This window comes from Ascaphus truei, chromosome 8, assembly GCF_040206685.1.
Source record: "Ascaphus truei isolate aAscTru1 chromosome 8, aAscTru1.hap1, whole genome shotgun sequence".
NCBI lineage: Eukaryota > Metazoa > Chordata > Amphibia > Anura > Ascaphidae > Ascaphus > Ascaphus truei.
This window is the reverse complement of record NC_134490.1, coordinates 29,266,133-29,293,028: the sequence shown is the minus strand read 5'-3', so window position 1 is coordinate 29,293,028 and position 26,896 is coordinate 29,266,133. Positions and strand designations below refer to the sequence as shown.

General features: G+C 40.5%; 1 protein-coding gene across 2 annotated transcripts in view; it reads right to left on the bottom strand.

Annotated features, from left to right (window-relative positions):
• PDE4C (phosphodiesterase 4C) overlaps positions 1-26,896 on the bottom strand; it is a 322,499-nt gene that overhangs the window by 222,949 nt on the left and 72,654 nt on the right. For both annotated transcript variants that reach the window (XM_075611049.1, XM_075611050.1), the window contains one exon: positions 20,860-21,077. In XM_075611049.1, coding sequence (XP_075467164.1) covers positions 20,860-21,077 — 218 coding nt within the window. The remainder of the gene's footprint in view (positions 1-20,859; positions 21,078-26,896) is intronic.

Sequence of the window (26,896 nt, the reverse complement as noted above, 5' to 3'; positions counted from 1 at the left end):
GAGAGAGAGGGAGAGAGAGAGGTATAAGCGTGAGTAGATAAGGGAGAAAGAGAGGATAACAGGTACGGAGAGGAAGAAGATAAAAACAACTTGATGCCATTTAAAAGATCGGGATGGGGATTTTAATTAAAAGAAGCTGTCTGGCTTTGAACCCCCTGTAGCTTTGCTAAGAAAATGCACCTAATACCAACAGATAATTAGACTCTTAAAACAGCTGCTGATCCTTTATACAGAGTAACCTGATATCAAACCAAACGCCATTAAATGCTCCAGGACCAGTGTGGATATTTATACACTACACTGCCAGAAGGACTTCCAACTTCTTCCCTAACTGCTCCATATAACTGCTCCCATAACCTCTCTCTATAACCCCTCCCCTTACTGCTCTTATAACCTCTCCATGTAACTCCTCCCCTAACTGCTCCCTATAACTCCTCCCCTAACTTGTCCTATAACCCCTCCTCTACTTGCCCTATAATGCCTCCACTAACTGCTCATATAACCTCTCCCTATAACTCCGCCCCAAATGGCTTCTATAGCGCCTCCCTAACGGCTCCTATGACTGTTCCCTATAACTCCTCCCCTAACTGCTCCCTATAACTCCTCCCCGTATATGTCTCCTATAGCCGCTCCCTATAAATGCTCCCTGTAACTCTTCCCCTAATGTCTCCTATAGCCGCTCCCTATAACTCCTCCCCTATCTGCTCCTGTAAATACTCCCTAGGACTCCTCGTCTACTGCCCTATAACTCTTCCCCTAACTGAATGCAAAGGGGTTTAAAACATAAAAAGCAACATCAAAAGTCACCATAGCAACCTCCAATAACCATGTGGCACAAGAGGAGTAACCATCTGTAATGTGCCCACCTAATTAAAACCTTACAGCCAAGCACTAAATGAACCAGGTAACTGATTTAAGACCAAGTTACTTCTGGAATCAAATGATCTAAAGGAACCAAAGTAATACAAATATCCGTTCATAGAGAAAATGAAACAAAGGAGCCATTTTTTTTTATTAACGCCTTCCCTGAATAAATCACCAAGTAGAGGCAGTTAAGTATTCCGTGACATGACTTGTAGCAATGGTACAACCATCAATAAAGCAACTTTTTTTTTACAGAACTTTAGCTCACTTATGCCCCAGTTCCTTTACATTTCTAATTTTTTGTTAGAATTCCCCTTAAGATATTTTATAACAGGCCATGAATTGAATATGAGGCAAATGTATCACTTCAGACACTCTCGTAATAGAAAAAAAAATAGGTTCTGTTGTGGACATGGAAAATGTAAACAATCTTAAAACTATACAGCGAAAGATATTTAGACTTGTAAACATGCAATGCCCCCCGCCCCCCATATCAGCTTTAAGATTAACCCATTCTAAGTTTGGCAAATTATAAACATGTAAAACATACTGGACACCTAACAAGCTCCTATTGAACCCCCAAAATGACCACAACATATATATAAGCATATGAGTGTCACAGAGGAGTGCTACTGAGCATGGCAATATATATTTTAAAACCAGAGACAGAACATAAAACACAGACAAAGCTCAGTTTTTAGCACATCCAGTGAGACTCATACACGGTACAGTGCCTAAATATATATGTATAAATATCTAATAAGTAAAATGGTCTTTTAGTTTGACATTTTTGGCCAAAATTGTTGTAAGCCCCTGAGCCAACGCCAAGGCAGACCACATATCAGGGGTCCCTAACGCTAATATAAATTCTTAATAACCTGTGTAATAACAGGAAGAATGATTTATAGTAAATCTGTCAATATTAGTTGCAAAGTTCTGAGTCTGACTGAAGCTTTTATTAACCTGTACATTACCAGGAAAAGCACTCTGTATTAGAGATGTCACAGCCAAACTGCAAGCAGGCAAGTTCCCCTGGGTGGAAGATGCTATGGAGTGAGCCCATAACCATTTAAATGTGGGAGGGGGTGAGCTTAAATTAGGAAGGAGGTTGCCACCCTCCAATCAGCCATGACTAGCTGGACAAGAATTGTAAAACATACTGGACACCTAACAAGCTCCTATTGAACCCCCAAAATGACCACAACATATATATAAGCATATGAGTGTCACAGAGGAGTGCTACTGAGCATGGCAATATATATTTTAAAACCAGAGACAGAACATAAAACACAGACAAAGCTCAGTTTTTAGCACATCCAGTGAGACTCATACACGGTGCTTTTCCTGGTAATGTACAGGTTAATAAAGGCTTCAATCAGACTTAGAACTTTGCAACTAATATTGACAGATTTACTATAAATCATTCTTCCTGTTATTACACAGGTTATTAAGAATTTATATTAGCGTTAGGGACCCCTGATATGTGGTCTGCCTTGGCGTTGGCTCAGGGGCTTACAACAATTTTGGCCAAAAATGTCAAACTAAAAGACCATTTTACTTATTAGATATTTATACATATATATTTAGGCACTGTACCGTGTATGAGTCTCACTGGATGTGCTAAAAACTGAGCTTTGTCTGTGTTTTATGTTCTGTCTCTGGTTTTAAAATATATATTGCCATGCTCAGTAGCACTCCTCTGTGACACTCATATGCTTATATATATGTTGTGGTCATTTTGGGGGTTCAATAGGAGCTTGTTAGGTGTCCAGTATGTTTTACAATTCTTGTCCAGCTAGTCATGGCTGATTGGAGGGTGGCAACCGCCTTCCTAATTTAAGCTCACCCCCTCCCACATTTAAATGGTTATGGGCTCACTCCATAGCATCTTCCACTCAGGGGAACTTGCCTGCTTGCAGTTTGGCTGTGACATCTCTAATACAGAGTGCTTTTCCTGGTAATGTACAGGTTAATAAAAGCTTCAGTCAGACTCAGAACTTTGCAACTAATATTGACAGATTTACTATAAATCATTCTTCCTGTTATTACACAGGTTATTAAGAATTTATATTAGCGTTAGGGACCCCTGATATGTGGTCTGCCTTGGCGTTGGCTCAGGGGCTTACAACAATTTTGGCCAAAAATGTCAAACTAAAAGACCATTTTACTTATTAGATATTTATACATATATATTTAGGCACTGTACCGTGTATGAGTCTCACTGGATGTGCTAAAAACTGAGCTTTGTCTGTGTTTTATGTTCTGTCTCTGGTTTTAAAAAATTATAAACATGACCTTATAGCCCATTGACTTACATTCCATAGAGTGTCTTCTGGAATAACATCCCATAGTACCGCGGTGTGCAAAGTGGGGGGTGCGCTGGATTTGTTTGGGGGGGGGGGCAAAGGTTAATGCAGAGGCCCTGCATAAATTAAATGCCAGGGGATCGCGTGAAGCCTCTGCAACTCACCAGGATTGTGCAGAGCTGGTAAGACGCGTTGGGGTAACCTCTGATGAAGTCGCCGTTACTCTAGCGACAAACCTGTTTTACTGTTTATCTGCTACTACGGAAGGGAGCTGTGGAACTAGGAGTGTGCTTACCGCTGTGTGGTCGCACATCATCGGAGGTACCCGGTTGTGGAAGCGGATGATCGTCACATGCCTCCAGCCACGAGATAGGAGCTCCATACCGGTAGACAAACAACAGGAGACTGAGGCTTATGTCCAATGTGCACGTTCTACCGAATTGCTGTGAGTGACCTGATTTTAGCTCGTGTTAATAAAACTTTATACAATTACACTATGGAGCCAGCGCTGTCCCTTTTTGTTTTCTAGAAGTATCAAAGAAGGTGGTTGATACAGCGGATAGCTGTTCGGAAGTTCCAGTGGTTTTATTTTGAGGTTCTCTATTTTTACATTTTTGGCTTCCCTTTTTCTCCTTCCTTGTGTTTCCATTCCCCTCTTTCCAGTCCAATTTCCCTTGTCATATATGTTGTTTGTTTTGTGTTTTGTTTGTATCTGGCACACCTAATTAACAGTGTGATCTCTCATACCTTAACCATTGGTAAGGATTGAATATTGCATTGTTTGGGCAATCTCATGGTCTTGTTTTATTTCCAATGATCATTTATGTATTAATTTATCTTTTACAATTAATACGGCGCTGTAATTTTATATATATATATTCAATATCAGATAGTAGCAGGGTGCAGCAATAGGCAAGTGACAATATATAGTGATATATATATATATATATATATATATATATATATATATATATATATATATATATATATTTATAGATATATACACACACACGACGAGTTAAATAACACACACACACACACACACACACACGTGTGTGTTATTTAACTCCATGTGTGTGTGGGTTTATCTATGTGTGCGTGTGTATATATATGTAATGTACCATAATATATACACAAATATAACACATATAGCATTTATAAGCAACAATATAATTGACCCTGTCTTGACCCTTTCCCTTCTGGCTCAGTCATCCCTCACCACTTCTCCCCAGTCTCTCCACAAATGCCAGTCAGGAGGGAAGCACGCTTAAGAAAAGAAGTAAACACCGTGAGACTTGGAGGATTGTCGGATTTTAGCCCCCGAGCTTGTCCATCTGTCATGCAAAATTCCTGATTTTTTATCAATGAGGTTCCATTGAAGCCTGAATCCACTGATGCGAAAAATCCGTGAGACTCAGAAAAAAAAAGAAAAAAAGAAAATCAGTGAGAGTTGAATAGTCTGAATCCCATTAAAGAGGCAATCCAAGCAGCAGTTAAAATATATATAGATATATATCTATATATAGATATATATATATTTTGTTTTAATATACACAGCCTTTGATTACTTTGATTGAAAACTAATTACCTAAGCTGCCGATCAATTCGTTATCCTGTGATTGATTAGCAAAATCGTGTTTCCCAGGGCTCACTAAATAGCCGCCATTGAGTTTCAATAAATCCTTCAGTCAGTGTAACTCAGCAGCTACAATGTATTCTTATATTACTACGGTAACATTGTCTATTTTTACAGTTTGCAGCCAAACTGCTGGGAATATTGGCAACAAATTATCACAAACAGGAAAGTGTTACACAGATCTTCCACTGCTGGGGAGGTGGGCTAAACCTGCTATCGAAATCAAAGGCTGCTCAGTATATTAAAATGAATTAAAATGGCATTAACCGTTGCATTTTAAAAAAAAAAGTAGTATTATTTAATAATACAGAAATGATTTATTTAACTGATTTATTAAAAAAAAAAAGAAAAAACACTTGTAGGATATTGCATGGATTGCTCCTTTAAGGAAGTATTTCGGCAACATGAACCACCCTTAACACTCCAATATTCCCTAATTAACCGATTTGCTGCCCAAGAGCCCTGCAACGCAATGCAAATAAAAAAAAGGTTGTGATACTCTAGGTGTGAAAATTAAAAATTAATACTCGGGACCTCATACTACCTTCCCACTATAACCACAATATCTTCCCTTCATCTCAATACCCGGCCGGATTCTCACTACGCCCCTATTCTCACCATAACTACCCCCACACTCCCTACACCTTGCACGTACCCTAACTACTAATGTCTTGATGGTTCAATTCCTTCAGAATTACAGGTGCAAGAAAATATCTAAAAGCAGCACGGCTCCCAGAGGAGAAAAGTCTACAGCACATGAAACGCGCTTCCAGGATACTGCGAGAGTGTCAGAACACATGAAGACGGCAGAAACCCAGCAGGACATCAGGGACCTACAGCCTGTCAAGTCTGTCTCTCTCACTGCAGAGTGCTATCTGTTCCAATTAGAACTGCATACTCAAAAGTGTTAATTGATTATACAGCCGCGTGTCTTATTTATGGTCCGTTAATGGTGCCAAGGAAAGGGAATTCTCTGAAGAGCAGTATTTCAGAGAGTTGGGACTTTTATTAATGAAGGACTCATATGCCATAGCGAAGATGGCAATTAATTGTCTGGGGAGGATTCAAGCAGAACTGGGTTAAAGGGTTTTTTCTAATACGTGTGTATGCATTTTATTTACATTGTGCAAGCTATGTTGCAATACAATTGTGTACGTTACCGAGGTATATTATTTATTTATTTATAAAATATTTTACCAGGGAGTAATACATTGAGAGTTACCTCTCGTTTTCAAGTATGTCCTGGGTACAGAGTTAAGACAAATAATACATGGTTACAAATACAGTTACATAAATGAGCAGGTTATACATTATATACAACACATTGCGCGCACAGTTAAAGAAAATATATATTATGGGCGTATGTAAAAGTTACAGACCAGATTAAAATGTGAGACAGCCTTAGATTTGAAAGAACTTAAACTGGTGGTGGCTGTGAGAGTCTCTGGTAGGTTGTTTCTGTTTTGGGGTGCACGGTAAATATTTTAAAAGCCTTGTGGCAAATAGTGCAAAATAAAAGAGTACTCATTTATTTTGCACTATTGGAACTGGACCAACACGGCTACTTTATTTCATTCTTGTGGCCAATGAAATGGAAAAACCCAAAGCTAATCCCAGAACCCCTTTATTATATATACCGGAGTATGGTTCTACTTTTCAATCTCAACAATATATATGTTGGTGTAATACCAGCAGTATGTAGGGGAATACACACCTGAGCAGTCATTGTACAGTATATACATCATGGTTCCCCACAGGTAAATGCCGGGTGCATCACAGTGTACAGGTACTGAACCTATAATAATTCCAGATCCGACGAAATCTACGGAAAACCAGTTTGTCAAATAAAAAGGTATATATCCAATACAACAGGTGTGCTCAACTCCCGTCCTCAAGACCCCCTGTGACGGTAGGGTAAGTGTGCCTGCCATTACCCCTGCCTGTCAGTAATACATTTGTATGATGTTGTGTGTATATGTATTGGGTAACCTGGTTCCAGCACTTCAGGGGACCAGGGGTGAATTTTGTTTTCAGCTTGAATGCTGCAAAGGGGTCTGTGATTCTGTGCAAGTGGCCATGTTTGTGTTGCCTTTCCCCCCACCAATCAAAGTCATATTACAAACCTTTGCGGGGAGGGAGACGCTTAGCCAGAGGAGATAATCTCATCTCAGTAGCTAGTTGTGGAAGAGATTTTTAGGCTAGGTCCCCGCTGCTGTTGGCGGCGCGCACGACCTCCCACCAGCTCCGTACCTCTTCCCTAGCTGTCCCCGGTGACGCCTCGCTTCCTGGTTCACTGCGTTCTGTGACGCATCAGCCAGCAGGGGCTACAACAGGATTGTGATCCCGTGCGGCGACGCGTCACATGGTGTGGCAGGGAGCCAATAAAGAGGGGAGATCGCCGGCAAGGGGGGGGGTGTATCCTTCCTCCACAGCTTGGTAATGAAGTAGAATGTTGTTGTATTGTAAAAGCAGCAGTACAGCCCTGGTGAACGCATTTATAAGGTTTGTATGAGCTCTGCCCATGGTTGAGTTTAAGATCTTTTCCTGTTGCTTTATTGTGCTTTGGTTCCTGTCCCTTGGATTTGGTACAATTACACTTACACTCTGAGTCAAAGTGTCAATTGAAGGGCACTCAGGAGCTGGATCGTTTTCAAGATTTTCTCATTCTGACTGTCCTTTGCTGTCACATGTGTAAGGCGGCAATATTAAAGAATCGCCTTCTTCCTGTTTAATAGCAAGGTGAGATAATGCACGATGGTAAGCGGAACAGAAAATATGTGACATGGCCAAGCCCCCATTATGGCCATGCCCGCCGCGCCTAAAAAATCTCCCTACAGACCTTAGATCGCGGTGAAGTGCCTTGCATGCGCCGCCAGGACGCAAGGCGGGCGTGCAGTGGGGCCTTAGCCTTAAGAAGAAGCAGCTTGGGATGGAGCTGTGTGCAACTGGGGGAAAGTGCATAGGACACTGCAGGAAGACAGAACAGAGTTTATGGGTAACCCCAGTTTCCCTGTTATAAGTGTGTGTGTTCATTTACTGTAAATAGTTGTGGATATTCCCTTTTCCAATAAATTCATTTGATTAACTCTGTGTTCCTGGCTGGCGAATTGATCCCTTGTGGGATAGTCCTGGTCTCCCATGACACCCCAACAGGTCAGGATTTAAGGATATCCCAGCTTTAGCACAGGTGGCACAGTCAGTGATGAAGCCACCTGTGTTGAAGCTGGGATATCCTTAAAACCTGACTTGTTGGGGGGATCTTGAGCACCACTGCAATAAATCAACGTTTCAGTGTTTAAATCGCACCTGTATCAGGACTTCAATAACAGAACTGAACCAATTAAATATATAGTGACAATGTTGCCAGATACCAACCAAAAAAAGTCTCTGACTTGAGAACAGCATGGGCACTTAATGACGTAATTGTACCCAGAACCGGAGCATTCCCCATAGGAACACACCGTAAACATCTTGCCTCGACCCAAATACAAAACACTACCAATCGATTGATAAAAACGACAGAAAAAAAGAGAGATAAAATAAATCCGTGATAAGTGGATTTTGATAAGTGGATTTTCGATCGCTCTTTTGTTCTGTAGTTTTACAAATGTATTTTTATGATCTAGTCATAGATTACATTTTGCGGTTCGGTAATTTAAATGATATCATGATTTTGTCCATACAGTAAAGCACTTAGTGTAGACTGGAAAAAAATATGTCAGTATGGTATTTAGTGGTTTGGGTGAATGGTCACACAAAAAAAATCAATGAAAAATCTCCAACGACAGATTTTTGTTTCAAAGGCATAAGCAATTGTTAATAAAACCATTAAAACTGAAATGGGATAGGTCAAGTCTTGAGGTTTATCTCAAATCGAACATGACCCCTAAAGATTTGAGAATTGAAATGGAACCCAGGTTTGAATTAAGTAAATGAGAATTGTTCGAAGAAATGGGAACAAATACTCACAAAATGTTCTTTGGAGTCGATTCAACTGAACATCAATGAGGAAAAAGGTCTTCTGCACTCTCTGTGAACTAGGTGTACAGTATACCAAACCAGCTCTTAGATCAAATACAGTTCAGATAGAACACACCCCGTGATCGAGTAAATGTTGCAAAAATATTTCTTCGCTGCTCAAACCCTTAAAGGATTGGATTCTCTCAACCCCACACAAGTCGTAGTCCAGAAGTATTGGGGAGCGCAGATGTATGTAAAATAAAACACATACAGAACATAGTGCAATATGTTTACACAAACAATATGATGTGAATATCAAGTTCAGTGCAGTGGGTACTCACAAATTCCCAAATCTTTAAAAGCGTGTCCCAATAAATATTGGTGAAAAAGCGGTATGTGTGTCTTCTGTCTCTGAATGCGATGCATCTCTGGAGTTAGGTTACCTTCCCTGGTAAATGAATGAACACCACAGTGTATACTGCTAAAAGAATTTCTCTCTCACGCAAAAGTGAAAATACACTCACATGGTTTCAATGATCAAAGAGCCTTAAAAACAATAGCTGGAGCTGTGACCGGTCAGGATCTCCGGGCGTTCCCTCTGCTCGATCTCCACTGCACCTTCCCGTCCCATGCCTCTGCAAACTGCTCCGGCTTGTTCCTTGGGCGGGTGTGCCGATCACGTCGCGTACTGTATGACGCACGTCTCCAACAGGTTGTCACTCTACGCGTTTCACCGAGCTTGCCGGTTTCATCACGAGTTAAGTCAGGGGCGCGCTAACATTTTTTGCTGCACCCCCTCTGCCCCGGTGGTGCGCCCCCCCCTTACCTCACGCAGGGTCATGTGATGTCACGTCACCTGCCCCGGTGGTGCGCCCCCCCCACTTACCTCACGCAGGGTCATGTGATGTCACGTCACCCTGCGACATCATTTGAAGCGTGACGTCATTTGATACCGCGTTGCCATGGACACGAGTCCTGATGCCGGCAGAGACAAGGTAAGTTTAGAGTTGATTTAAATGCTTGGGGGAAGAGCGCGGGGCCACTGCAACGCCGCACCCCCCCAGAAAAATCTCCCCCCCACTTTACACACCGCTGAGATAAGTAATACACCCTCATTTGAGAAGCTGAATTTGCAGATCAAGTGGCAATCCAAGCGACCCTTATTCCCCCCATTTTTGTCTATTATTTTGCATACAAATGAAGCAGGGGGTCTCCGGAGCTGAACCCCATGTGTTGGTAGCCACTCCACTCGGCTAGATGGGTTCACATAATGGTGGAGTTGCAAAGCTCCCATGCGCTGCAGGCCAATAGGAAGCCGTGATGTCATCAGGTTTGGCTCCCTACTGGTCCGCGTGACGTTGGAGCTTTAATCTTTGCCACAATACCGGCAGCCCTTTTGGAGGTATCTTGGGAAGCATGGGGTCCCCGGAGCTGAAATGAATGGGGTTCAGCTCCGGAGGCCCCCTGCTTCAAACCTATGTTAAAAAAATAACCATTAAAAAAAAGCGCATGAATTGCTCCTTTAAAGCTGCAGACCAAGCAATATCCTACATGCGTGTTTTAATAAATCAGTTCTGAGAAAATACTTGTAGTATTTTTTTTATTTTTTTTAAAACAACTCGATGACATTTTTAATGTATTATAATGTAACAAGCATTTTCTGTTTCTATAGCAACCATTTACAAAGTCACATCCCCTTCTAAAACAGGCTCTGGCCCACCCCTTTTTGAGCAATGCCCTCTCTCTAGCAGTGCACCAATTGTATCTAGTGACAGCCTGGTCACATGATCTTCCCCACAGAACTTTGTCATATTAATATGCAAATGCATTTCACTGACTGCAGAATACTCCTCTGCAGCCATTTAGTGAACCCCCCGAGCCGAATCTTCGCCGATCGATCACAGGAGAACGGATCGATTGGCAACTTAGCTAATTACTTATCATTGTGTGGATTCTATTGATGCACATATTAAGGGGGGGGGGGAACAGCAGATTGGACTGCTAATTTAAAAGAGAAATTAAAAATGTGTAAATCAGAAATGTAATTGAAGAAAGAAAAAAACCTCAATGGAGATCTGGAGGCCTATGAAAATTCAAAGGTATATACCTTTAAACAATGGCAATTAAGAGGTACAAGCTTCAGAAGTTATTATTATAAAATCAACAGAGTATGAAATCTCCGATACGGACTCACGACATGGGGGTAATTCCAGGTGACCTTATCTCTTCATCCCCTTTCTTTTTGGACAATTTAAACCAGGATCAGGGTATAAAAAGACAAGAAGGGGAAAGAAGACAATTTAAGGGACAGAGAGAGATGGGGTTAAGTCAATCCATGAGAAAGCAAATATCAAGAGAAGAGGTGATGAAAAAGGTTATAAAAGAGCTAACTGTAATAACCTTCACTGACCTCACCTTAACGACGACTCATTAAGTAAACACCTTTTGTTCTCTTCAACATCAAAAGGTCAGACATTTACAAGTGTAAGATTTTTATCTACAGATGTACAAAATCTTAGTGTCTGCGGTGCCCCAGCAATGTGCAGACGCAGCACCGAAGGATTAATGCTGCGGATGTCCTATTCAGAAACATGGACCCCCTGCAGCTCCACCGCGGCAGACACCATGCCGGGCGCCGCAGGCTTTTGCGTGTTCGTCCGCGACGCTAAGGACAGCAAGTCTTTCTACATCTGTATTTGCTCATAAATTAAATCTGTCCAAAATAGATTCAAACAGAAATGTGATCATGCATATTTTAATATATTTGAAAAACAAGTGATATCAGATTCGGAAGATTTATTAGAAGAAGGGTGCGATAATGGTGATAGAAATAGGTTATATCTGGAGACCCTTCAAATGGAGAGCAGTGCGGTTTATTCTAGTGGCACAGGAATAGGCTTTACAGATTGAAAAAATACGTCTACATATGAACGCCCGATATTTTTCTGTCCCAATGTACAAGTTTCTGTGTAATTGGTTGAAAGTGCATTAAAAATGGTAATTTAAAGGATAGAAGGCATTCAAATGTAATGAAAGATGAATTGAAGGCTCTTAAAGAACTACAGAGTAACAACGAGGTTGGGATAAAGCCACGTGACAAAGGAGGTAACAGTTATATGGAATGTAGAATAGTATAAAAAATATAGGATTATAAATAAAGAAGTATAAAGGGTTATGGGATAATGACCCTACTACCAGGGCCTGCTGGGAATTTGCATGGCTCTGTGTGTTGGGGCTTTTGCTGGGTCTCTTACCTTGTATGGCTCAGCATTTCCTCTTCCAATGACGCAGTGTCACATGGTGTCACGGGAACACAACACCATGTGACGTTGCGGCGTCATAACGAGACACCACAGGAGGGGATGCGGCCGTACAATGCAAGGGGCACTTACGAGGCCCCGCACTCTCCCCCGGCAATCAGTTTCACATTGTTGTGGGGAAGAGTGCGGGGCATCTGTGACCACGGTGCTCAGTGGAGGGGCCGCTGTCATGGCCATCACGCCGGCCCTGTCTATTACTAACAAACAATAAATTAGAAGGAATCGTAGATCATTTAGGTCTATCCCCTTCCTTAGGATTTCTATCTTTTTAGTTTCTCATTTTAAGTCTCTGTTACATTCACCCATAGTCATATCTCTAATTGTCCATGAAATGTCTGGAAATTGAATGTATAACCTTTGTTCATTTAATATAACCATGCATTGTCTCCATAACTCTGTGCCTAGGACATACTTGTAAACTAGAAGTAACTCTCAATGTATTATTTCCTGGTAAAACATTTGATAAATTAAAAAAAGAAATAGCTTTGTTACAGTTTGTGTTCAAGAATAATAGCACTGTTCTCCCGATGGGACTCAAACAACTTCACAATTACAGTATAGAGCGCGGTACGCAGCACATACGGTAGGATTTTTACACACAGTCCCTGCCCAGATGAGCATAATCTATGTTCATGTTGCCTGCGGCACAGAGAGATAGAGTGACTTGCCAAGGTCACAAGGAGCGGACACCGGAATAGAATAGAAAATATTATTTGCAGACACAGAGAACATCCAGCCCCAATTTATACATATCTCGGCTGGTGGAAGCAGGGGGTGGTATTCTCAGGGGCATTGGATGAGTATGGGGTGCATATGGCACTCTGGCTTCGATATGCGGATGATATCCTAATTTTTTGTCTCAACTTTGTAATTTGTGAATATACTTAATAAAAATAGCTTAAATCTGAAATTAACTTGTAATTAGAGTAAAGAGGAGGTGGTTTTTCATGATTTAGCGATTAGAAAACATCCGACTATATTAAGGTCAATGTGTGCGTTTTAGGGAGAGAGGATGCAGCAGAACAAGTATTTTGAAAGACCATAACAAGGCAATAACCAGATATGCAATCTTTACTAGGGTATATGGTAAAAATTGGAATCAAAAACTTTCAACAATTCGATGCATTAGTCAGTACGGAGAATGTTGAAATTATATCAAAACAATATTGAATAAATATTGGCATATTTTGACTCAAGATCACGACTTGAAAAAGATGATAGGTGAACAACCACAAATGGCTAGAAGGGCTCCAAACCCAAGAGATCTATTGGTAAAGAGTCCCTTCGAGGCACCAAATTCTAAGAAGTCTTGGCTGGAAAAAGTGAATGGTACTTTGCAATGTTTTACCTGCCAGGCTTATACATTTATAGAGGTCACAAAGGATTTTCTTGATTATTAAGGGTCAGACAAGTTATAAAGTGCAAGGCAAAGGGCTTTATATATGTGATTCAATGTGAGTGTCCCATGTTATATGCTGGTAAAACAAAAAGAGAATTGAGAAGATGAATATTAGGGCATACAAATGAAAGCCTCAATAAAGTTGAAAAGAGCAATGTATAAAAATGGAAGAAGGGAATTGACATAAGCAACGTTAAAATTTATGGAAAATATTAATTTTCATTAAAAAGAAAAATAACACCGGAGACGATAAAGCAAAAAAGTGTCATGTTATTGCTAGAGGTGATGGTACATTATATGACATATGAGTAACACTTGGGTGACAGCTGCCTGTACCAAGGACCTCGGGTTGGAGGAGAACCCCATCCCAGACCAGATACAGCAAGATTTGTGAGATCTGTTGTGGATTAGGCTGGTAATCCTCTCCATAGTGCAGACTTCCCAAATGGTATCAATCATTTGCAGAATAGATGGAGGGCTGTGCTGGGCCTAGTGCCTAGCTACTGTATTACACACCTGGTTGCTAACATTATCTTTATGAGATAGCGAGACATTTTAATACAAAACATGAGGGTTCCATAAAAGATTTTAAATGTTTTACATGTTGAAATACTGTAGGAACTAGAAAATGAGATTTTGATAAAGTGTTACAAAAAGAAGCCGATAGATATTTTTATTGGATAGGTTGGCACCACATGGACTTATTGAAGACGTCAAATATGGGTGGTTCCTATAAAAGCAACTTCTTTAAGACACACACATTTTTTTTAGTTATTGTGTGTTTTCATTTAAAAAAAGTTATTTTGCTTCAATACTTCCAGTTGAATGACATATAAAAGTAAAAAAAGGTGCAGTCAAGTACCGTTGGCCGGAAGAAGGCCCTTGGTATGGGAGGTGAAACGCGCGTTGGTGTTCTACACGTTGTGTCACTTATTTATTGAGATGCAAAACTCTGCAGAAACTTAATATTCTTGTGAATAAAGGGCTGCAGCCATGAAACATAGCAGGTGATCTGTGAAAGAAAGGTCTGAAACAGAGCATGTATGCGTAAAAACAGACGGAGAACTATATATGTGGTATATTACCTTTTGATTCAACTAAAGAGAGGTATGATTCTTCACCTTTAAGACTGGCTGTGATGCGAGACATACTTGTGTGAGAAAAAGGAGACAAGTGAGAAATTGCGGCTTATGAGAGGCACAGAAGCTACCTTGACGACCAGCCATGGAGTTACTATGCACAAGAGGCCAGATAGCATTTAAAGATGAGTGATACTGTACACAAACAACAAGGACATGGCAAAATATACAAGTGACACAAGCAATTTAGAATGAGAAAATAAAAGTGATACGTTTTAGAGAAAGATACAACACTGATTTTGCTGCATGATCACCGTAGCAGCAACATATTGTGCATTAATGATTCCAATTAGGACATTTCCAGGATCTGTCTTCCTGTAACAAAAGGACTATTATTGCTGTAATGCCATCTTAATGATTATATATATATATATATATTTGATAATATTATAAGTGAGCAAATGGGTATTAAATGCACTGACCCAGGTGAAATGAGCAAGCAGGATGCAGCCCTAATGAGGATATGCCTATCCTGATTAAATGGAAGAAAGAAAAAAAAGAAAAAAGGCGCAATCCTGTATAGCAATAAAAAAAACAGGAAAATTTATTAATTAATTAATAACTAGCCTTCCTTGCTTAATTAATATATTTTCCTGTTTTTTATTGCTATACAGGATTGCGCCTTTTTTCTTTCATATATATATATATTGTATTGTATGAATGATATGTTGATTAATATTTTTGCATTTGTGGTGTATTTTGGGAAGTCATGTCACTATGTATGTGTTGGGTAGCTCATGTGTAAATAATGGACGAAATGACAATATCAATTTTGTAGATTTATTTGGAAATGAAAATAATTTTGGGGGAAAATTGCTTTGTTATGCTTATTTGGAGTAAGTAAGCTGGACTCTTTTGGAGACTAAACATGAGCACTTTATGGGTGGAGATTGCTGGGGTATATATACTGTATGTTCCCTTTTTTATTTTTCCAAATCCTTTTCTCTTTTGTGAAATTTTCTGCTTTTTTCATGATTTAATTTTTTTATAACTGGTTAAGTGATTAAAAATCTCCTTTTCTGACATGCCTACCTTCGAGTGCCGATTTATATTTATGTTTCTTTTTTTATATGATTTTCATTGTTTTCTGATTTAATAGACATCACACACACATTTCCCTGATGAAGGGGCTCCAGGTTAGCCCAGGAAAGTTAGATTTAATTTATTGAATGCAGTAACATAGCTTTTGTTGACTTATCTTATGTTCTGTCTTCTTTTCCTGTCCTTTGGATCTGGGTGAAATTATATATATATAATCAAAAAATAAATAGATGATACCGTTCTGTGGCTAACGAAATTCTTTTATTTGTGCGAGCTTTCGAGATACACTGATCTCTTCTTCCGGCGATGTTACAATGAATGAAGCAAGTAAAAGCTATACTATAAACAGTGTCTATTGGAATATTATCTGTGCTGGTCCTTCCCCCGGTGTGGATGTGTTTTATGGCTGGAGGTGTCAAAAGGTTCCTGAAAGCAAGTGATGAAAGTGTGCAAATTTATGCAACTGTTCGGGACACTTAGCGGTGGCCTAAACAGAGATCGAAATAATATGAGTCATTACTGACACAAGTGAACTCTCTTCCCATGAGCGCTATAGGCCATGTCTGTACATACTGTGCTATATGTATGCACACACAGCTGTCTCTCACACACACTTATACTCCTTGTTTTTCCATCCCTATACACCAATAGGGATCACATAGTATCCACACACACTTTTAGTTATGCTACTAACTCTCACATTTCCACACCCACCCACACCATTTATATCCCTCTCACTCCACACACACCTTTTGTAAAGCACTGTATATACTGTGGGCTCTCCATTCATGTTAATTCACACTGATACACATACACACTCTTTCATCACTTGCTTTCAGGAACCTTTTGACACCTCCAGCCATAAAACACATCCACACCGGGGGAAGGACCAGCACAGATAACATTCCAATAGACACTGTTTATAGTATAGCTTTTGCTTGCTTCATTCATTGTAACATCGCCGGAAGAAGAGATCAGTGTATCTCGAAAGCTCGCACAAATAAAAGCATTTCGTTAGCCACAGAACGGTATCATCTATTTATTTTTTGATTATATATATATATATAAAATTGTACAGCGCTGCGAAATATGTTGGCGCTTTATAAACAGCAATAATAATATATACACACTATAAACTATTACTACTGTATGCACTTTGTTAACAAGCCAGTGACACTGACAAACAGTTTGGTCCTTCCCTTCTCTAAAGTGGGAGAGCAGTGACTTAGCCCAACACTTTGTCACGTCTGTCCTTGCCACCACTCGCACACACCAGCCGTCTGTATTATTCATCTCCTCCTAAAATTATGCTCAGGGGCTTCTCAGCAAAGCAGAAAAAACCTGTCACTTTCCCAGCAAACTAAATGTTGCCTTTCACTCTCTCTGGGGACGTGTATTTTTCATCTGGTGCATTTTGTTTCTTGCTCTGGGTCTCACTCTTTAAAACATTCCACTATGATTAATAGCTTGGCGGCACTAGCAAGGCAAGCAGTCGCCGTTGGTGTGATGTATTTCATTACCATACCTTGCTATTATTTTTCACCCTTTTTAGACGACCCTTTTCTTTTTGCTGCTGGATATTTAAGATCAATCTGGAATTGATGGAGCAATTGAAGCAGGCAAGAGACACCGCAGGGTAGAAATCCTATAGCCAGGCTAAGGGGAAAGGACTGGATTATCAATCAAGGTAATTGATAAATCTACACCTGTCCTTTTATACAGCTGGACGATAATGTGGGGGTGCACATTTTTGTTAGGGGAACACTTCCATTACCTTTCATTTATTTATTTTTAAAGGTCAGCAAAAAAAGCTTCACACAGTGATATTCAAATTATTAGGATTATTTCTGCAATAATAACTGGCATAGGATAAATGTTTTTTTCACAACACTTTGTTATTTAAAGCACTGGAGAAAATGGAGTGCTCAGACTCAGGGTTTTCCTCCTGTTATACGCAGGAATATTGGATGTATTCACCATACTAATACTGACCATACACTTACATTTTAATACAGGAAATTATAATACAATACGTTGTTTAAACATACAGCCCACAAATAGGAAGAGAAAACCCCTGCTCTGCAGAGCTTACAATCTAAGTGAGGTGTTGGGAGACTTACAGAGATATGGTGCATCTACTTTAAAAGGCAGTGACATTACAAAATCAGGTTTCCAGGGAGGGAGTTAGTCCTGATATCTAACCAGGCTGGACCCCTAACCAGGCTGAACCCCTAACCAGGCTCCCACTGAGCCCCAATACTGGATGTGAGCTTCAAGTGCAGATCCCTCCTGCTGCCACTTGTCGTGTTTACAGCTACAGTCCCCCCTAGAACCAAAATGAACCAATAACGATGACATAGTAACATAGTTACATGCATAATAGATGAGGTTGAAAAAAGACATATGTCCATCGAGTTCAACCCATGTTAAATTCAGACGACAGGTACTTAATCCTACATTTGTATTTACCGTATTTTTATCCAGAGGAAGGCAAACAAAAACCACCAGTGAAACATTACCCAATTATTTCTCATAAGGGGAAGAATAAATTCCTTCCTCACTCCAATAATAGCAATCAGATTACTCCCTGGATCAACAGCCTTCCCATGTTTACTTATTTGGTATATCCCGGTATACCTTCCCTTTCTAAAACATGTCCAACCTTTTTTGAATTTACATGTTCAAATCTTGGTGATGGATGATTTTTTCCAAAGACCTTCTCTTTCCGTTTTGTCTTGGGTCACTGTGTGTTGAGAACGACTTTGTGCAATAATAGTGCCTGTCCCACTCCTCCTGCATTTATTTACCTATTGCCCGTCTGACAGAGAGGACGGTCACAAGGAATTTACTCCCCCCACCCCCTGCAGAAAATAAAAACTTGTAATTTCTAAAGAAATCAATATAGCCAAACAATTACATTGGTTTAAGGGAGTCTGATTTGTGTTTTCAAGCTGTTTAATCTCCCAGTTTCCTGGCATGAAAAGTACTTGAAATGTTGCAAGAAAATAGGCAGCTTGAAAAAAAAAAAAAGCAATTATTAACTTGAAATTTACAGTGACCCTTTTCTGCTGAAATATGTATGTCTGTGTTACAGATAAACACCCTCCTCCATCCAATCTATACATCTTATTTTCATGCTATTCAGAAGGATTGTTTTTAAAGATTTCTATGTCTGTACCATTGTTATTCCCCAATTCCACTGGTAGCAATAGGGTAACAATTTGTGGTTACAAAAATAATTGCCCTGTCGACTCCCCAAGTATATATATACAGTGGTTTGCAGAAGTGTTCACCCCCTACCAATAATAATCTCACAAATTGTTGAATTACAAATAATGTATGCGCATTTTTTCAAACGAAATATTTTTATTCTAAGCTACAGAGCTGTAGTAGTTAAACTGAACACTGTTATACGGGGAGGTTGAATGGCAGCAAAGGAAATGTACTGGTTGCATAAGTATTCAGCCCCTAAGGTCACTACTTGGTAGAAGCCCCTTTTGCAGCAATTAGTGCTATGCGTCTTTTTGGATTGGTCTCTACTAGCTTTGCACAGTATGTAGGATGGTGACCTTTTTGCCCATTGAAAATTGATCCCGTTTTGAGAAGTTTATTGGGCATCATCGATGGTCTGCAATCTTCAAGTCTCACCATAAATGTTCGATTGGATTCAAGAACATTAATTCTCTTCTTGTTCAACCATTCCAGTGTGGCTTTGGCTTTCTGCTTTGGGTCATTGTCCTGCTGAAATGTGAATTTCGTCCTCAGTTTCAGAGCCTTGGCTGACTCAAACAGGTTTCCCTCAAGGATTCACCAGTAGTTTGCACCATCCATTCTCCCCACTATCCTGACAAGTTTCCCAGTCCCTGTGGAAGAGAAGCGTCCCCATAAAATGATGTTGCCACCACCATGTGTGACAGTTGGGATCAGTGGCGGATTTCCCATTATGCCCGATACGCCCTGGCCTAGGGCAGCAACAATATACGGCAAGTATGGATATAGGATAAAGTATCGGTCATCTAAATTTAGCTGTCACACATGGTGGTGGCAACATCATGTTATGGGGACGCTTCTCTTCAGCAGGGACTAGGAAACTTGTCAGGATAGTGGGGAGAATGGTTGGAGCAAACTACTGGTGAATCCTTGAGGGAAACCTGTTTGAGTTTGCCAAAGCTCTGAAACTGAGGAGGAAATTCACATTTCAGCTTGGCAAGGACCCGAAGCAGAAAGCCACATTGGAATGGTTGAACAAGAAGAGAATTAAATGTTCTTGAGTGGCCCAGTCAAAATCCTGACTAATCCAATTGAACATTTATGACTAGACTTGAAGATTGCAGTTCATCGAAGATCACCAACAAACTTATCAGAACTGGATCAATTGTCACGTGAAAAATGGGCAAAAAGGTCACCATCCTATTGTGCAAAGCTAGTAGAGACTGTTCCAAAAACAAATCAAATCATAGCAGTAATTTTTGCAAAAGGTGATTCTACAAAGTACTGACCTAAGGGGCTGAGTACTTATGCAACCATTTTTTTCCACTCTTTTTCCCCCCTTTACTGACATTTAACCTCATCCTCATAGAACAGTGTTTAGTTTAACCACTACAGCTCTGCATCTTTGAATAAAAACAATTAGTTTGAAAAAATGCACATACATTATTTGTAATTCAACAACTTGTGACATTATTGGTAGGGGTGAATACTTCTCCAAGCCACTGTACACACACGTATATAGCCTCTCTGCACAATTCAAACACACAATAACGCACACACAACACACACACGTACGTATGTACTAATTTCCACACTATAAACACAGGCACGCTGATATATACAATCAGGTACATCAACTGGATTCCAGGGGTATCAAAATATCAAAGATGACAACCAAAGGTAAGATTGGAGGATGAAATCAGAAACTTTGTTGGAGCAACGTGAAAAAGAGAGACTTGTAACCGCAGTACCGTACCTGGAAGATCATTGGGGAGCCCTTCAAGAGATGATGGTGATATAGACATGCACATACACACTTAAACATGTACAGATACACACAGACCCACACATGGTTATTAACGGTTATATACTGCTGACATTGGAAGTCTGTTCTATTTTTCTTATATGGGTGCTGCACCCCTGTAGATGCATGTATGTTTAAATACATAATATATATATATACTTTATACACACACTCCTTTACCTTAAGTAGTCAGATGAAGGATCTTCATATATTCCTGGGTCAATCTCTTCGATAGTGAACACAACGCGGGAAGTAGGCTCAGGTTCAGACTTGTTGGCATCGCCAACTTGACGATGGGTGAGGGGTGGTAGTTGAGGGGTCCCGGAAAAACGCCTTTTGATAGCGCTCAGAGAAGGAGAGACTGAGCAAGGGCTGAGGTCAAAAGTCTCCCGGGACCTCTGTAAACAAGAATATATAAGCAGAGGTGAGAACTTGTACACCTAAAAGTCAAATTTCTAAAATCTGGTACAAAACTGAGCTAATGGCAGTGACATACTGTATGTTTAATGCATTTGATGCCTTAATTCAGAAAACGTTTGAAGAGTGAAAATGCATTGAAGTCTATAAGACAAATAATACTAAAATAGATGAGCCATCCAATGAGTGAGACGCCCTCCAAATAAATGACCTGCCCTCCAATGAGCGAGACTGGCTTCCCAAAGAGTGAGACCCTTATCAGTGAGTGAGAATCCTTTTCAATGAGTAAGACTCCATATCAATGAGTTAAACTCCCTTCCTATTGGATGATGAGATCCCTTACAATCAGTAAGACCTTATTCACATTGAGCAAGACTCTCTTCCAATGAAGGAAACTTGTTCCTATTGAGTGAAACCCCTTTTCAATGAGTGAGACACCCTTGCCATGGAGTGATAACCAGTTCCCATCGAGTGGCACCCCCTTTCGAGTGTAACTCACTCATATTTGTCAAAGCCCCTTCCAGGTGAGACCCTTTCCAATGAGCAAGACTCCTTCCGACGAGTGAAAGCCCTTCTAATGAGTGGTACCCCTTTTCATTGAGTGTGACCCCCTTTCAACTAGTGGGACCCTCATCCCATTAAGAAAGACCCCATCACAGTAAGCAAGACCCTCTTCCCATTTAGTGGGACTCTCTGACAATCAGTAAGACCATTTTCAAAAAGGTCTAAGACCCTCTTCCAATAAGTGAGCCCCATTCCTTCTCTATTGCTACACCATAAACATTACTTAAAGCTTTCCAAAATACAATCCAGGATGATGTCCCACAATTTTTACTGAACCAAAATACCTTTAAATTAGGCACAGTACCACTACCTTTTAAGTCACCAAATCATACCTCTCACCTACTCAGTGGATTCTCTTGCTTATGTCACAAATGTATTTCCCATGCATCCCAAATCTCTGCTTCCACCAAACATCTGTCTGGTGAGAAAATACCTCTCCATCCCGTTAACCATATGTAACAGCCGCTTCCTACATTTCTCACTGGCCACAGTTCTTGCAATAATCCATTTATTCCCCCACCGTACCATTTCAGTTTACCCATGAGACCCTTTAATATGATAGGTTTAAGATCTTTTTAAACTGATTTTTCCAATCTAATAAAGTCCAACTCCATTATTATAGAGGGTTTGTGTAAATACATGAATTATGCATGGAACTGTGTATTAACCCGCAGAACCCAGATGTTTGAATGCGGAGTTAGAATAAAGATAAACTTTTCGGATTCTTAAAGTTGCAATTTTTCTACGCCCCGCTCTTAACCCCTTAGGTGCCAGAGCGCTCTGCAACGCACTCAGCTTTGTAACAATACCCGACAACACTTCCTAATTACCAAGAGACTTAACTTAAAAATATATTGTACTTTCTCCCTTCTACAATTTTCCATGTGTTTGCAGGATTATAAATGGTGCAGTCCCTCCTAGACGTAACATTACCCAGAGACAGTGTCATGTGTAAATGGTTAAATCTGGGAAACAGATGCCTTTATTGTAAAAATCTACTTTTTAACATTAGTTTGTAAACACGATTAGTTGAGAATTGTGAGGGGTTTTGATTTCCTATGGCTGCTCCCTTACTGTATGTGTGATTACTCTGTGTTCAACAAGAGTTTGCACAAGTAAAAACCCCTTTCTCCCCCTTAATTGACTCTCTGATAAGGACAGGGTGGGATAAGTGTAGAGAATTATAATTGGCAAAAACTTCCCTTCTCAGAAGACCCTAAGAAAAACAAATGTGTAATTAATTTTAAAAAATTGAAATAATAAAGTAAGCAAAAACTAAAGTAGCTTGTACCACGGTTAGCTTTGTTTAAGAAAACCTTAGATTGAGAAATTGTTCACAAAAGGTTGTTTTTTTTGGCTTGCTCTGTGCAATTGCACTTAGGCATAAATAGGAACATTTCCTCAAGTACGTCTGAAGGTTTTGTAAACAGCTGTGCTGAATTCTCTGTCTTGTCTTCTCCAATTTATACCACAGTCCGTCTTGAGAATGTGTCCTAATTATATTGACTATCTTCAGACAAGACAATTACAGTCAATCCCCATCCAATCAATGGCCATTAATACTTCACCTTCACGGTAGTTGGCTTTATAATAAACTTGGGTAAAGCTGCCTTCAAAGTTATTAGTTAGTGTTTCTGCATGTCTTCCACAGGTCCCCAAATCTAGTTCAATCCCCCTCATTGTCAAATCATACAGTGGTTCACATGAAGACAAGGATTCTGGGTAATGACTTGCAATACAATGTTAACACCTTTTACCTTCCTATCTATTTTAAACAAGCATGTTTCCTTTGCCATTACACAGCAACGCTTGGACCTTGAAGTGCACCCTCAGAACACCCACAAAAAAAGACAGTGGGGTAGACTTTATTTATAAAATGTTTTACTAGGAAGTAATATATTCAGTTACCTCTTCTTTTCAAGTATGTCCTGGGCACAGAGTTATGACAAGACATGGTTACATTAAATGAACAGGGTTATACATTATATTATTAAAAGGTGTGATAGGGTGGACCACTCCTGGCCTACGATGCTAAAAAATCACTGAGATGGTCTCAAAATCACTGAGATGGTCTCAAAATCAGTGAGGCTCACAGAAAATGAGTGAGAGTGAAAATGTTAGCTACAAGTGACCTTAGCACTTGGACTCATATTTACCAAGTGGTGCTATTCCATAGGACAACTTCGGCACCAGAAGCAACTGTGGCCTATATTTACAAAGCAGTCTTCTGTTATAAGACACCAGCTGGTGCTGGAACCTACCTAACAGTCTATTGACTTAAATATCTCTTATGGCAAAAGACTGCTTAGGATATTTGGCCCTAATGTCGCATTTAAATGAATGTGCTGTGTCTGCCAGGAGGTATTTAATGGCATAACACCTCTTACTAAATATGAGCCATGGTGTCTTCTGGTGCTGGAAAGCGTCTTATGGAATAGCATTGTTTAGTCAACATGGGCCCTTGGCTCCCCTGTGCATCAAAAACTTTATTGTAACCTCAAATTTATGGCACCTAAAACTTATCCTCTCAAAAAAAAAATATCTATGTACGTTATTGTTAATGCATTATAAATTTGAGCTTTTCGAAATGACTATGTGCACCCCCAAGATGTTCTGTTTTCCATATAATGTTGATAACTCCAGGGAGCTGATGGGCAAAACATAACGACGAATTCCCAAACAGGAGTGACAAACCAAATAGTAGAATATGAGTGATCATTTCCATGGCCAGAACACAGTGTACAGCTGGATTATGTAGGATCTGCAGTAATGAGTGTTATGATTAATACTGGTTCAGAATTAAAGCTGCAGTCCTGCTGTGTTTAACTTTGTTAATTGTATTTTAACAGAGTTGGATATGGGGTGGTGGAAACGCAGTAGCTCTGTTAACATCATATTGAATAAGGGTCTGTCTCATACCCCTTTCTATACTTCTCTGATCAGTATGCAAGTGAAGCCGCCTTCACAGTTTTGGAGAAGAGATCGACTCCTGGAGCTTAAATCTTCCAAAGCAAGAGGAAGACAGCTCCACAGTATATTGAATAGATGCCTCAGTCCTATATCACTCTAAAACACACACACACACACACACAATTTTCCCCTCTTCACTCATCTCATCCCTCTCACATAACCCCTCTCGTATCCCTCTTCCAAACATATTGCACTCTCTCACATCTCTCTCTCTCTCTCTCTGTCTCTCGACCCCCTTCTCTATCATACAACTCTGTCATACCCCATCTCTTTCTCCTTTAACCCCCATCTCTCTCACTCATATACCTCTATCCAAGACAAACATGCCCCCTCTCTTTCATATCCCTCTTTGACTCTCTCAGAACCCTCTCTCTCTCCCCCAGAAATGCTTCTTTCACCCGTCAGATCGTCTTTCATATCTCTCTCTCATATTCCTATGTCTCTTATTCATATTCCACTTCCTCACTTGAGTTGGTCAGCTGTCATGAAAGAATATATGCATTTATTCCAGGCGATCCAAAAACATTTTGCTTGTGAAAATAAAAATCCCCACAGACTTTGTTTCCAGCTAAAGAATTAAGTGCAGGAGGAGGAACTGGATCAATACAGTATGTGATCAGCCACTGGCAGGTTGCCACTGAAGCTCCACTAATTAAGCACTGTTAATGACCATGCTTTTACATGGCATGTACAACCACAACAGTTGGTACAATAAAGCTTGTTTATAGTGTTCAAGTTACTTGCTTCGATTTATCCATATACTGGATGGAGGGGAAATCCCATAAGAGTTTATGGGGACATATTATTTACTGTAGAGGGGGATTCTATGAATATCTATGGAGACAACTTCTTGTAGAGAGGACCCCATGAAAATCTATGCGGCAAGTCGTTTATTGTAGAGGGCATCCCATGAAAGGTTATGGGGAGGGCATCCCATGAAAGGTTATGGGGAGGGCATCCCATGAAAGGTTATGGGGAGGGGATCCCATGAAAGGTTATGGGGAGGGGATCCCATGAAAGGTTATGGGGAGGGCATCCCATGAAAGGTTATGGGGAGGGCATCTCGTGAAAGTTTATGGGGAGGGCATCCCGTGAAAGGTTATGGTGAGGGCATCCCGTGAAAGGTTATGGGGAGGGGATCCCGTGAAAGGTTATGGGGAGGGCATCCCGTGAAAGGTTATGGGGAGGGCATCCCGTGAAAGGTTATGGGGAGGGCATCCCGTGAAAGGTTATGGGGAGGGCATCCCGTGAAAGGTTATGGGGAGGGCATCCCGTGAAAGGTTATGGGGAGGGCATCCCGTGAAAGGTTATGGGGAGGGGATCCCATGAAAGGTTATGGGGAGGGCATCCCGTGAAAGGTTATGGGGAGGGCATCCCGTGAAAGGTTATGGGGAGGGGATCCCATGAAAGGTTATGGGGAGGGCATCCCGTGAAAGGTTATGGGGTGGGCATCCCATGAAAGGCTATGGGAGGGGATCCCATGAAAGGTTATGGGGAGGGCATCCCATGAAAGGTTATGGGGAGGGCATTCCATGAAAGGTTATGGGGAGGGGATCCCATGAAAGGTTATGGGGAGGGGATCAAAAGAAAGGTTATGGGGAGGGCATCCCATGAAAGTCTTTGGTGACAAATGATTTCTTATAGATGGGATCCCATGACAGTCTATGTGGGCAAAACATTATTTGTTGATTGGGGTGGGAGTGGGGGTGGGGGGGCACTAAGACTTTGGATCAGTGGGGGGGATTTTTTAACCTTTGTTTGGTTAAGGAACCCTATAATTATATTGTGAAATTCTGAGGAACCCCAACCCTCACTAATAGTTTAGGAAATCTGTGCGGATAAATAAACGGAGCACAGCCGCTATGAATATAAGGGCTGCAATACCAAACTGAGTTTAAAAACAATTTAATGAAAAATGTGACAACATGGATGGAGTGGAAAAAATAACTAACGCGTTTCACACATCTTCCAGCGATGGAAGATGTGTGAAACGCGTTAGAGTTACTTTTTCAACTCCATCCATGTTGTCACATTTTTCATTAAATTGTTTTTAAACTCAGTTTGGTATTGCAGTCCTTATATTCATTGCGGCTGTGCTCCGTTTTTTATATCCACACAGATTTCCTGCATTTACCTCTTCAGCACGCACATGGATCTGAACTGCCTCTCACTGTGAGTAACTTTGCGTACCATTACCCCACATTATGGCTTTAAAACAGTGGGAATTGGATTGTTGATAAAATACATATTCAGCTCTACAACCAGG